The sequence below is a fragment of the Kogia breviceps genome, chromosome 3 (genome assembly GCF_026419965.1).
Source record: "Kogia breviceps isolate mKogBre1 chromosome 3, mKogBre1 haplotype 1, whole genome shotgun sequence".
Lineage (NCBI taxonomy): Eukaryota > Metazoa > Chordata > Mammalia > Artiodactyla > Physeteridae > Kogia > Kogia breviceps.
In genome coordinates, this window is record NC_081312.1 from 134,281,280 (window position 1) to 134,295,366 (window position 14,087).

At 39.0% G+C, this 14,087-nt stretch overlaps 1 protein-coding gene across 3 annotated transcripts in view; it reads right to left on the reverse strand.

The window, feature by feature from the left end:
- MAP2K5 (mitogen-activated protein kinase kinase 5) overlaps nt 1–14,087 on the reverse strand; it is a 278,593-nt gene that overhangs the window by 224,601 nt on the left and 39,905 nt on the right. For all 3 annotated transcript variants that reach the window (XM_059058573.2, XM_059058575.2, XM_067029606.1), the window contains exons 5-7: nt 12,625–12,665; nt 11,600–11,667; nt 2,589–2,637 (exon numbers count right to left, since the gene is read on the reverse strand). In XM_059058573.2, the coding sequence (XP_058914556.1) occupies nt 2,589–2,637; nt 11,600–11,667; nt 12,625–12,665 (158 nt within the window). The remainder of the gene's footprint in view (nt 1–2,588; nt 2,638–11,599; nt 11,668–12,624; nt 12,666–14,087) is intronic.

The following is a 14,087-nucleotide window of genomic DNA, read 5'->3' on the forward strand; positions in this document are numbered from 1 at the left end:
TTTGCTTCACAAATCGAAGCAATAATAGTTTCAGAAAGCAGTCACACTCTATGAGCAGACAATTGGAGAGATTTAGTAAATCCCACTTTATAGAGCAGAGACTAATCGGAAAACACAAGCCAGTCAAATGTTTCTTATGAACTGTTGACACTATATCAATGCTGAATCAATTGGTGGCATTTACTCTGAGTGACAGAAAAGAAATAAATATTTATATCACATAACCTATATCAATGAACCCAGGCAGAAAGCTATTTCTAACCTGTCAATATTTGATTATCTTGAAGAATCATGTCCCTTTCTTTTAATGATTAATATGAATTCCTTATTAAATCTAAGTGGAGGCTAGTGGAAAGGCAAATCATTATTAATGCTTGAGAGCATAAACCACTAAAATAAAAAACTATGCTCAAGTGTTAAAGTATCGTTAAATGTGACTTACATCTTCCATATCAAGTGGTGTCAGTGTTCAGCCCAGAAATTTATTGATGCCACAACTGTGCACATTACCTCACTGCAATGCAATCTCACTCAACTCTTTAGTTACCTGATAGCACCAAGGACTGAGGAATTAAGAGGAGGAGGTATTTTGAAGACTTCCAAAGGTGGGAGTTCTTTGTTTTGTACTGTTCGTTTTCATGAATAAAAGTAAACATAACAATGGCTAATCCTTAAAAGAAAGGAAATGCCATACTGTTTAATGTGGGATTATCACATTCCCAAGGGAAAGCAATAAACAATCTTTAAGTGTCAAAAATCATTGCCATGACAATCTTCCACCAAAGAGAATCTCCTAACCAAGACCACTAAGATATTTATGGTACTAGGTTCAGAACACTAGGAATATTTCAGAATGTTTATTTTTTGCCCTGGAAATAAACTGTTTTTCATTTTTGAAAGAGGAATCTGACAGGTTATTTTCCATTGCCTGGGTGGAACAAATGTAGTTAAAGCTTCTTAATTTATGTCAATTTTGAAATATATTTTCCAGCTGAAGAACACTAGTAACTCACACATAAATTACATTAGTAACTAGGATGCAAACATGTTGGAGACACATAAATATCGTAGGCTCAATATTTCAGCTTTTAGTCACGTTAACGCCAAGTGCTGGAGACGTGTAAGAAATACACCTGCACAACCATGTATGCTTCCCTCCGGGGGGAGGGAGAAGAGGGAGAACAAGAGGACAATAATGGGCTTGGCAGTGACCAGAAGGAGAGAGAAGGGTAACCAGGTTTTGTTTCATGTTTCTGAAAACATGCAGGGCACTAGGGGAACATGTATGTGGACCTCAATCTAAACAAAACTTTGGCTGCTTAAAGTTAAAAGTACTATTAGATAAATATGAAATATGGGGATCATTAAGATTATACATACATATGTTGCATATACATACAACACCAGATTCTCCTTAGCTGTATATTGAATAGTTAAGGACTAGAATTCACACACTCCAGATGACGATCAGATGTGAAAATCAGATCAACTTACTTTTTCTAACTGTATTCAAGGGATTACGGGCTAAACAAGTAAGGCTTCCAGAAGTACCACCACACAGTCCTTGTTTTAAGGCATGCACATCTATTAGGCCACAAAGTTACAGGTGATATTAAAGGACAAGCATGATGACCCAGCTTTGTCTTCTTGACATGCTCCACTACAAGTACTTGATTCATGAAATGCCAATGAGGATTGGAGAGGTCAGCATGTGAAGGCACTGAATAAGCATCTGAGATAATTAAGATTTCAGCCTTCGAAACATGGACGGGAAGTGAACAGCAGTTAAGAAAATCAATAAGAGTCTTTTATTTGCGGTGACACAGATGTCTCAGTCAATAGAGCCTAATAGGCAGGCTTGATCGCAATGGACAGGCGCCTGCCTCCAAGGCTATCAAAGGGCTTCCTCTATAACAAACATTAAAACGCATTTATGTTGCTGTTGAAGAATCGAGGACCCTGTAGGTAGCTTAATTTACCAGTGTATGTTTAAAAGCACTATACTATTTCAGATGTGTCCATTTACTTGAATCAAAATTAGTGAGAAATAACTGGGCTGCAGGCCTGTTTATCCCTCACTGGCTGGAGTAGGTCATTCTGCTTTAGATGACCAGTCAACAAGTCAAACTGAGGGTTCCTGAAGCCCAGGAATTTTAAATGCCAAAGGTCTGCTGTGACTCTGTTCCCCTAAAAAGCCAGTGCTAGTTTCAGGACAAAAGAAGGAACTAAGGTGAGAAAGTAGCAGTTTCTCTTTTTCTCCCTAAAGATAAAGAAAGAAACAGTCACCTCAGGATGCAGGGCCATTTCAACAACCCATGGATTGACACACTTGTTCAGAACTGATTAACTTTTTTTACACCGAGCTGGCAGCAGGGTGTGTGCATGGTACTTCAATCTGCTGGGAGTGAAACCCATTAGCACAGTTTGAAAAACGTGCTGCAAATTGTTCTGCCAATCAAATTAAGCCGTGTAATTCATTTATGACAAGAAGAAATTTATAGATCCTTTATCTGTTTATTAAGTTTATGGATACAAAAACTAGACAGCACTAAGTTATTACTATAGTCTTAATATGTAATGACACCTACCTGGCCATTGGCTAATATTTTTTTCAGTTCAGCAGAAGACTTCTTCAAGCTGAAAAGAAAAGACACAGTTTTTAATGGCAAGTTCATCAGCACCTTTGAACACCACTGAAAATTCCAGACTAAAACACACTTTTGATTTAGGTGTAGACATAGACTACACTACTCTTTACATCCTTCACCCTACATAAAATATTTTCTAAAGTAACTGGCCAAATGGTATCGATAAGGGACTGAAACCCCGTTAGTAATCTAAAGCAATAAAAAAGCCTACTGTCATAATGAAGCTAGGCTATTGTATGGACTATTTCAGAGACCTCTTTTTGCTATTAGTTCTGCTGCCTTTGAGTAGCCTTAAAGTGGTTATTTTATGTGGACTCTGTCATCTGCTAAATATCAAGTACTTAACAATGCACTCTGGGCTTCCCTGGTGGCGCAGTGGTTGGGAGTCCGCCTGCCGATGCAGGGGACACGGGTTCGTGCCCCGGTCTGGGAGGATCCCACATGCCGCGGAGCGGCTGGGCCCGTGAGCCATGGCCGCTGAGCCTGAGCGTCTGGAGCCTGTGCTCCACAACGGGAGAGGCCACAACAGTGAGGCTCGCATACCACAAAAAAAAAAAAAAAAAAAAAAAAAAAAAAAAAAAAACAATGCACTCTTAGAATGTTCACAGCAAACAAAGATTACAGAACTTCAAAAGATAAAATAATTTAAGTCCTGATTTTTTACTATAGTTAAGAGCTACAATTCAGCTCCTGGGAAGAAAATGTGTAATGAAATAAATCCTGGTACACACTAGCTGTGTGCTCTGGAACAAGATACTTATCCTCTCTGAACCTCAATTTCCCCTTTCTATAAAATGGGGGAAATATCAACATTATAGTGTAACCAAGAAAATTAAATATTACAAAAAGCCCTAGCACCTGTTTCTTGCACATAGTAAGTATTAAATCAATTTTAGCTGCCTTCTCTTTCTTTTCCTTTCCTGTAGGTATGAAACCAAGCTTCCATAGGTATGTAAGAAATATGGAAATCTTCTTCTCTGGACATTTATGACTATGTAAACATTTATGTGGATGAGTTTAGGGAAAGTGGCCAAAGGATGCTATGAAGTCCTTCTAGCTTTATAATGAGTTATACCTGTACACATCCACCCAGTTAGCAGAGTGGTGCATAAAATAATACCTCCTCCCACCAATGTTCTAATTTGAAATTTAAAGCTTGTTAACTCTATCCTTAATCTATCTACTCCAACCCTCTACCCACCTGCCAAATTAACTCTCCTCCCTTTGGTAGTTATCTGTAGATACCTTTCTTCCCACCACACCCTCTCCCAAGACTGGAAGCTCCCTGAGAACAGATACCACATCTTACTCACCTCTCTATATATTCCATTTCCCTCCCACTCTTGAACTTAGCCCAATGACTTGGCACATACTAAGTGTCTGATAAATGATAGTGATTATTCTGGTTATTATATGGTAGTAACACACACACACACACACACACACACACACACACACACACACACACACTCATCTGGTACCTTTAATAAGTTATATTTGAGAAAACCTCAGACTTCAAGTTTGACCACACTCACCATTCCAAGTTATAATTATTTTTCTTAATAAATACTTCTTAAACTTCTGCTACAGTCAAATGCAAACTATGGAGCCCTAGTCTCTACTTTCCCCAGATTTTATAAAACATGACTTCAGCCAATGATTCTAAACTTTAATAACATCCTCCCAAGTCTAAGAATTCATGCACTCAAGTGGCAATTAAGAATACTGCAGAATGGGACTAAAGCTGAAATACATCCCTCCCAAAATAAACAACTGCCTAAGATCAGTCCAGTTGAAAACAAAATATTAGCCTCTACCATTTTCTGAGTGATGACCATGTGCCACGCACTGTGCTAAATGCTATTACTTAGTATCCTGATCTAATCCTCACAGTAACTATCCCCCTGTGGGTATACCCTGTGGGGGAAAGTTATTCCTGATACATAAAGAAAACTAAGGTACAGACCTTGTTCAAAGTCTGTCTGTCTTACACACATACTATTTTTTTCTGGAAAACATTTGGATCCTGATATTGCCATAAATGGTCCCAATTTAATATTTGCAATTATTATAAAAACAGAAATGACCAAACAATGCTCAGGCAATGTTTCTCCACAGATATTCCATTATGTCACGCAACTTGAAATAATAACATTTTGATTCATTGCATTTACAAAACACCTTTCATCCAAGAAACAAAACGTGATTCCTTAATACAACTTCATCAATCTTAACACCAGAGGTAGATAGATGGAAAATTTAATCATCCTAATTTTATAGAAGGAGAAAGCCAGAAGGTTTAGGAAAGGCCGTGCCTTGGCAGTGGGATGTGAATTCAGTAATCATGGTTTAGGAACACCATGTGGATTAGTAAGCTCAGTTTAATAAACATATCCACCTAGGGCAAAGACCAATTAATGCTTTGAGAGTAACAGAGGGAAAAACTGATTTTATTCATTATGTCAATATCTGGCTATGAACTTTGGTAAAAAAATTATATTTATATATCCTGGCAATTTCTTTGTGCCCCAGTTTACTCAATGTTTTATTTTTATTTATTTATTTATTTATTGGCTACACTGGGTCTTCGTTGTTGCACACGGGCTCTCTCTAGTTGTGGCGCGCAGGGGCTACTCTTCGTTGCGGTGCGTGGGCTTCTCATTGCAGTGGCTTCTCTTGTTGCAGAGCATGGGCTCTATGCACGCAGGCTCAGTAGTTGTGGCTCGTGGGCTCTAGAACGCAGACTCAGTAGCTGTGGTGCACAGGCTTAGTTGCTCCACGGCATGTGGGATCTTCCTAGACCAGGGCTCGAACCCGCGTCCCCTGCATCGGCAAGCGGATCCCTTTTTTTTTTTTTTAAACATCTTTTTTGGAGTATAATTGCTTTACAATGGTGTGTTACTTTCTGCTTTATAACAAAGTGAATCAGCTATACATATACATATATCCCCATATCTCCTCCCTCTTGTGTCTCCCTCCCATCCTCCCTATCCCACACCTCTAGGTGGTCACAAAGCTCTGAGCTGATCTCCCTGTGCTATGCGGCTGCTTCCCACTAGCTACCTATTTTGCATTTGGTAGTGTATATATGTCCATGCCACTCTCTCACTTTGTCCCAGCTTACCCTTCCCCCTCCCCGTGCCCTCAAGTCCATTCTCTACGTCTGCATCTTTATCCTGTCCTACCCTTAGGTTTTTCAGAAAAAAAAAAATTTATTTTTTTGATTCCATATATATGTGTTAGCATACAGTATTTGTTTTTCTCTTTCGGACTTACTTCTCTCCGTATGACAGACTAAAGGTCCATCCACCTCACTACAAATAACTCAATTTTGTTTCTTTTTATGGCTGAGTAATATTCCATTGTATATGTGTGCCACATCTTCTTTATCCATTCATCTGTCAATGGACACTTAGGTTGCTTTCATGTCCTGGCTATTATAAATAGTGCTGCAATGAACATTGTGGTACATGATTCTTTTTGAATTATGGTTTTCTCAGGGTATAGGCCCAGTAGTGGGATTGCTGGGTCATATGGTAGTTCTATTTTTAGTTTTTTAAGGAAGTTCCATACTGTTCTCCAGTGGCTGTATCAATTTACATTCCCACCAACAGTGCAAGAGGGTTCCCTTTTCTCCACACCCTTTCCAGCATTTATTGTTTGTAGATTTTTGGATGATGGCCATTCTGACTGGTGGGAGGTGATACCTCACTGTAGTTTTGATTTGCATTTCTCTAATGATTAGTGATGTTGAGCATCCTTTCATGTGTTTGATGGCAATCTGTATATCTTCTTTGGAGAAATGTCTATTTAGGTCTTCTGCCCATTTTTGGATTGGGTTGTTTGTTTTTTGATATTGAGCTGCATGAGCTGCTTGTAAATTTTGGAGATTAATCCTTTGTCAGTTGCTTCATTTGCAAATATTTTCTCCCATTCTAAGGGTTGTCTTTTCATCTTGTTTATGGTATCCTTTGCTGTGCAAAAGCTTTTAAGTTTCATTAGGTCCCATTTGTTTTTGTTTTCATTTCCATTTCTCTAGGATTTGGGTCAAAAAGGATCTTGCTGTGATTTATGTCATAGAGTGTTCTGCCTATGTTTTTCTCTAAGAGCTTAATAGTGTCTGGCCTTATATTTAGGTCTTTAATCCATTTTGAGTTTATTCTTGTGTATGGTGTTAGGGAGTGTTTTAATTTCATTCTTTTACATGTAGCTGTCCAGTTTTCCCAGCACCACTTATTGAAGAGGCTGTCTTTTCTCCATTGTATATTCTTGCCTCCTTTATCGAAAATAAGGTGACCATATGTGCGTGGGTTTATCTCTGGGCTTTCTATCCTGTTCCATTGATCTATATTTGTTTTTGTGCCAGTACCATACTGTCTTGATTACTGTAGCTTTGTAGTATAGTCTGAAGTCTGGTAGCCTGATTCCTCCAGCTCCATTTTCCTTTCTCAAGATTGCTTTGGCTATTCAGGGTCTTTTGTGTTTCCATACAAACTGTGAAATTTTTTGTTCTAGTTCTATGAAAAATGCCATTGGTAGTTTGATAGGGATTGCACTGAATCTGTAGATTGCTTTGGGTAGTAGAGTCATTTTCACAGTGTTGATTCTTCCAATCCAAGAATGTGGTACATCTCTCCATCTGTTGTATCATCTTTAATTTCTTTCATCAGTGTCTTATAGTTCTCTGCATACAGGTCTTTTGTCTCCTTAGGTTTATTCCTAGGTATTTTATTCTTTTTGTTGCAATGGTAAATGGGAGTGTTTCCTTGATTTCTCTTTCAGATTTTTCATCACTAGTGTATAGGAATGCAAGAGATTTCTGTGCATTAATTTTGTATCCTGCTACTTTACCAAATTCATTGATAAGCTCTAGTAGTTTTCTGGTAGCATCTTTAGGACATGGCAGGTGGATTCTTAACCACTGCGCCACCAGGGAAGTCCCTCAATGTTTTATTTTTCTGCATGGTCACAGTGACTTGAGCTATCCAAAAATCACTTTAAAATTTAAATGTGATAAAATTGTAATCTGGGAATGACATTTTAAGGGGATACTGAGATACCCAAAGAAGAGTAAACGGGTGAGGGGACCAGAAATAATTTTGTAACAGAAAAGCTGAATGAATTGGGAGAATTTAATTCAGAGACAAGATTTAAAGGGAAAATAAATTCATTTGTCCACTCATTTATTCAAACATTACTGACTATCACCTATGTGCCAAGCATCGTGCTGAGAACTTGGGATTCAACAATGAATACATCTGAGTAGTATCCCATTTATATATCTACCATATCTTCTTTATCCATTCAAAACCATAATGGAAAATATATATATATATATATGTATACATATATATATATATATATATATATATATATATATATATATATATAACTGAATCACTTTGCTGTACAACAGAAATTAACCCATTGTAAATCAACTATACTTCAATAAAATAAAATAAACAATGAATATGCTACAGTCACTGCCCTCAAGGAGTACAGAATCTATTGGGGGACAGGGGTGATATATAATACAATGTGCTAACCACTACAGTAAAAGCAAGCACAGGGAGATATTGGGAATTCATAGAAGGAGTACCTGGCATAGACTGGGAGGTGGGCAATAATCAGGGACAGTTTTCAGAAGAAGATAACATCTTTGTGCATCAAAGATGACGAAGGTCAGCCAGAATGAAGGCAAAGAAGGGAATGGATTAAAAGAAGAAAGCAAGAAAGAGGCAGCAGTGGATGTGAAGGCCCAGTAGTGAGAGGAAATGTGATCCATTAAGGGGACCATGTATTCATCAGCAAAGCTGGACCATCAGTTGGAAGGGGGGAGTGGCAGGCTAGGGGGCTAGAGTGAGCAGAGGACCCACACATGGCAGGCCATGGCTCACCTGCTGTGGAGGGTACAGTTTGTCCTGAAGGTTGTGAGGAGCAATAAAGGGGGGAATGATGGGTTCAGAACATGCACTAGCAAGATCACTCTGGCTGCAGCATGGAGGAGGGACTGCAATGGGGCAACACAGGAGGCTATAGTAGTAATCTAGGGAGCCTGATCTACCTTTGCAACAACAGAGATGCTGGCAAGTAGACAGACTCCACAGTGATTCAGAAGGTAGAACCTATAAATGTAGGGACTGACTGGATGTGGGGCTGAGGGAGACCCAGGAAGCAGTGAATGATGCCTGATGGGTCCCCTGGAGTTAGCATCCAGGTGGATGTGGGAGAATTTACTGAGACAGGAAACCTAGGAGAAGAAGTATGTTTGGAGGGAAGATGACTAGTAGAGCTATCATCTAGAAAAGGGAACAGCCCTGTTCTGAGGGCTAAACTCAATCTTTACGAGTGGGTGCTAAAGGGACACAAATCTCAGCTCACGAAAAGAACGTTCTGAGACATAGCTACATGAACATGGAACGGGTGCCTCAGTCAATAAAGTGCATTCCTGCCACAGGGCTGTTCAGGAAGAGCCTGGATGACCATCTGGCAAGGAGAGGGGAGTCGAGCACCTAAGGAGAGCAGGATTAGATGGGGGCCTCTCCTTCTCCTGCTTCACACCACAGGCAAGAGTCTTCTATAAACACAGAGCTGGCCATGGCACTCTGCTGAAAGTCGTCTAACAGCTTGCCAATACGCTGAGAGGAAAGCTCAAACACCAGGCCCCAGGAGCCAGCTCCTGTCACCTCCTTTTCTCCTACCACTCCTACTGTTCTCCCCGCCTTTCCATTCCCTCCCCAGCCCAGCACCCCTCCCTGGGCTCCAGCCTAACTGGCCTCCTTCTGAATACATGGAGTTGCTTTTCCAACCAAGGGCCTTCACTTACACTCTCCCCACCCTCTGAAATGCCCTTCTCTGGCTCTTGATGTGGCTAGGTATTTCTCATCCTTCAGGCTGAAGTGGAATGCCACTCTCCCCTGGCCACCCCGTCCAAATCTAAACACAATCCTGCCCAGTATTCTCTCACTTCAAAATCTGCTTGTTTCCTTCGTAACACTAATTATAAAGTATAATTATTTGTATACTGGGGGGAGGTGTTCTGTACGCCTATGAGACAGCAAGCTCCAAAGGATAAGGACCACATTGTATTCCTAGTGGGTAGGACAGCACTGAATAAATAGGAAGCACTCAATAAATACTTTCGATTAGTTATCAATATGGAGCACAGAACATGGCCAACCTAGGGTGGCATATTAAAATCACCTGTAGGACTTTTTCAAACTGCATTCCTCCCATAACAAAAATCACTTCTGGAGCAAACTACCATTACTATTTGGGAGGCTGTCATATCCCTAAAGGAAGATGCTGCAACAAAGGGCTGAGAACCACTAGATCAGATAGTCTCTTTCCAGCCCAAAGATTTTATAATACTCTGTGAATATAAATGATAGTTTTTAAAAAGCCAAGCTAATTCACTTTGGTTTTGGTTAAAACCAAATCTGAGAGAGCTGAAAAGTTATCCTGCTGTTTCTCTGCCTTACTGTCTTTTTCAACTCCATCCTGCTTTTTATACCATGATGAACTTTGACCTAAAACACCAGGAAAAGTCCTTGTTTTCATTCAAGGCTAAGAGTCAGTCTGTCTGAAAAACATTTTTTCTAGAAGTAATGGTAATAATTAAAGGCCCTGCCCTCTTCTAACTGAATGTAACAAGTGACCCTCAGTCCCCATGCCTCTACTCAGTGGACATGGCTCTCATGCCCAACAAGCATGAAAAGAGCAGCCTCAGAGCATCGCCTGGCAGGGCCAAGCACTTGGATGAGGACTAAAAGACCTACCCCTCAGGACCACAAGACAGATGATCCACTGGTGAATAACCAGTGGATGTATTTTAACACAGAATAAATTGTTTAAGAAGGAAACACACTCTAAGAGTAGTATGTTCATAGCAAGAAAGCTGTGGGTAAGATATACTGACACTATAATAAAGCAATCAAGGAAGTAACTTTTGGGGAGGGGACAGGAGAGTAGAGAGAGAGTCAGAAGGAGAGACTTTAAATTACCGGCAGTAAAGCCCAGTGGCAAAAGAACCAAGACACTGGGTGGAGGGGGTAAGGAGGGGCATGGAAGGGAAAGTAGAAGCTTAAGCTACATCTCAGCAGATAAGGGCTGTGCAAACACTGACTACTGCCCTAAACCCAGAAAGACCTGGGCACACAATGGAAGGGTGATCTGGCTCAATGATGGCTTTTCAGTCACCAGTGTGAATACATACACACAGAGCAATCACCTTCAAGTGTCATCTTCAAGTACAGTAATAAGATGTTAACCAGCCGAATAACTGAATATGTAACAAATATGATCTAGAATTCTTTCAGCTTAAGCAGGTCCTTCTACTTGAGAACCTTAATCTTCTAGAAGTAAGTTCTCAGGCCTGTCAGGAGAACACTTTGAAGAGGCTCAAGTCTTTAGTATCCATCCCAGTATGGGACAATGTGAGCATGAATTAATGAAAATTATCTTCCTTCTGTCATAGCTCAATCTCTTGTGCACCAAAGATACGTAAATGACAACTTGGCTGGTCAATTTAAATTTCACCACATTACTCTTTCCTTGCCTCTTTCCGGGAAAGATGTCAGTGAAGCATGACACTGCCAAAAGATGGACAAGCAAAACAGAAATAATAAGCGTTATACAAACCAGATCATCAAAGCATGAAAACAGTCAAAGGCACTGAATCTTCTGTTTCTGCATAATCTGCCGACTGAAGGAAAAGCATTCCACAGACCAAAATAAATAGTTCAACATGTCTAATTTTGTCTTTCTCTATGAGGTCCTTTCTTTTCAGTCAATACATAGCTAGGGTTACTTAACGGGTCAGATTTCTTCTTAGCCACATACACACTTTTGAGGTCTTATAAAAAAAGAGGTGTCATCCCACAAGCCTCTTCTTCACTCCCAACTATGTAGATATTCATGCTCAGAGGCACATGTCACTCACTCGCTCTCACCTATTGCTTGGAAGTGAATCTGAGACTGCTGGGCTGCTGTGTTGAGAGGATCCAGCCCGGGTATTCACCTACAAGTAAAGAAAGGATCTTGATCAGTCTGTGTTCTGAGGACACAGTTCTAATTAACCTGTAATTTGCCACAAATTTCTCATTTCACTATGAAGGTTAATTAGCTTTTTACTAGACAGACCCATGGCTGGAGTCTATTCAGTATATAGGTTATAAAAACTGTACAACCTGTATATTACATAATACTTTGTTCCTGTCATTATTCAAATACTTAAATAGTGCTGAAAAAGGGAGAGATAAACTGGGGACATTTTCAATTCACTGCCTAGAATTGAATTCAACTCTAGTGAAAAAATTCAGTTCACTGTCTCTTTTTGTTTTATACAAAAAACAGTATGTTCAAAAAAGTATGTTAAGAATACATCCAAGGGTTAGTAGTGAACCTCACGATATCATACCCCTTCAGTTTTAAAACCAGGCAGAACATTGCAGAATGTTTCTTATTCACTGAAAAATGAGGTCCAAGTAATTAATTATAAAACGCTTGAGTCTAATACAATAGCCAGTTTTAAGCAGAAATCCAGAATTCAAAATATGCAGAACAATGAAAGGACATTAAATAGATATATGTTTCTAGCATGAACATGTCAAAAGAAGAGGGGGGTATTCTGTGTGCAATATGCTTATGTGCTTAATTAATCACTGAAATGAAGTATATATTTTTACTCTAGTAAATCTTTGTGGAGACCAGTAGTACCCAGGATCATCCTGAAGAAACTGACCAACAAAAGAATTCCAAATAATAATAAATTTTTAAAAATACGGTATCAAAACCCCAATATGTACACATATTGAACAAATACTAAGGAATCCCCCTCCACATCCCATTTAAAAAAAAAAAAAAAGGAATGCTTGTCAGAGCTTGAGAAAGTACAGTTTTATTTGACATTTCAATAAGTGGAACACAGCATTACAAATCCATCTAACTTTACTGAAACAATTATTGAAATTCGTACCTTCAGGCCATGTATGTTCCGTTCCCCAGGAGGCTTGCAGGCTGAAACAGTAATTGACTAAATTGTAGAACACATCAGGGCCATTTACAAATTTGCTCAAAATGAATCGTTTAAAAAGAAATGAGGGTGACACCAAAATTAGCAGAGAGAAATGATTGAAAAGTGGCTCCCAAGACCCAAAGTGGGAATTATGAACCAGGGTTTTTAACTTGCAGGAGTGAGCATTTATAAATGCAAAGAGCTTTCTGACACCACCTCATATAAATTCCAATTTCTGCTTAAAACATATAAAAATCAAGTTAACTTAGCTAAAATGATTAGATTCCTTTCATAATTCAAATTTCTGCCATCATCTTTCCTCACTCTATTACACTGTATATCTGTTATCACTTCAGACTACAATGAAAATAGCTGGGGTTTTTGGAGGGGAGTGGGAGGAGGATCTTTTAATGCCAAAACAATTACTAGAGATTCTAAGATGAAATATTTAAGTTTGAACGTCAGTTTGCAAAACAGCAAGTGGTCAAATTTGTTAGAATACAGATATATCATTAATTTCATGACATTTCTTGCAAATCTTGACATTTGCTAATATTTAAGTCTAAACATAAAGCAGTACTGGGGAAAATAATATTAATTTTGACACCATCTTGAGTTACAGGTTAGTACTTTTCCAATTCAGCAAATGCTTCTTCATCAAATGTTAAAAAAAATAAAGTGCTTCCTGCCCATGTTATAGGCTGCTTCCATCTGAAAACTACAGTGTCCTACATATTATATGTTAAGGGGCCGTCAATTTTGATTGATTGTTCAGGAAAGGATGAATTTGATTTTTTTTTTTTTTTGCTCCTTTCTCAGATGTATATGTATTTTCCTCTGTTTCTGACAAGAAATAGAGCTGCTTAATAAGAAGAAGATGTGGCTAATAATTACAAAGCACATCAGTTGCTTTAGTTTTGTGTATTTCAAATATATTCAAAGTTATTATGTTACTTTCCTTAAAAAAAAATCTAAACCTCAATAAAGGATTTTTATTTGTTTTTCTAAAAAATTATGACTCTAAATCCTCTTTCCTAAAGATGGAAATTAACTTTGTGAACAAAACAACAGTCACATACATCTGATGCTTGGTCCTTTAGGGACCATTAATACTTCCTAAGACAACACTTCAGAGCATTTCCTCTGAAGTAGTCAGTGCATTATAAACTTCATTTAGTAAGAAAGTGGCTAACTAAGGAATTAGAGACAGGCATCAACTCTTATCTCCTACCTTAACATCTGCCTCGTTCCTCAATTGGCTTCTTAAATCTTTATGACTGGAAATCTAAACAGTACTCAAGGGACTTCCCACGTGGCACAGTGGTTAAGAATCCACCTGCCAATGCAGGAGACACGGGTTCTAGCCCTAATCCTGGAAGATCCCAGATGCCACAGAGCAGTTAAGCCCGGGTGCCACAACTACT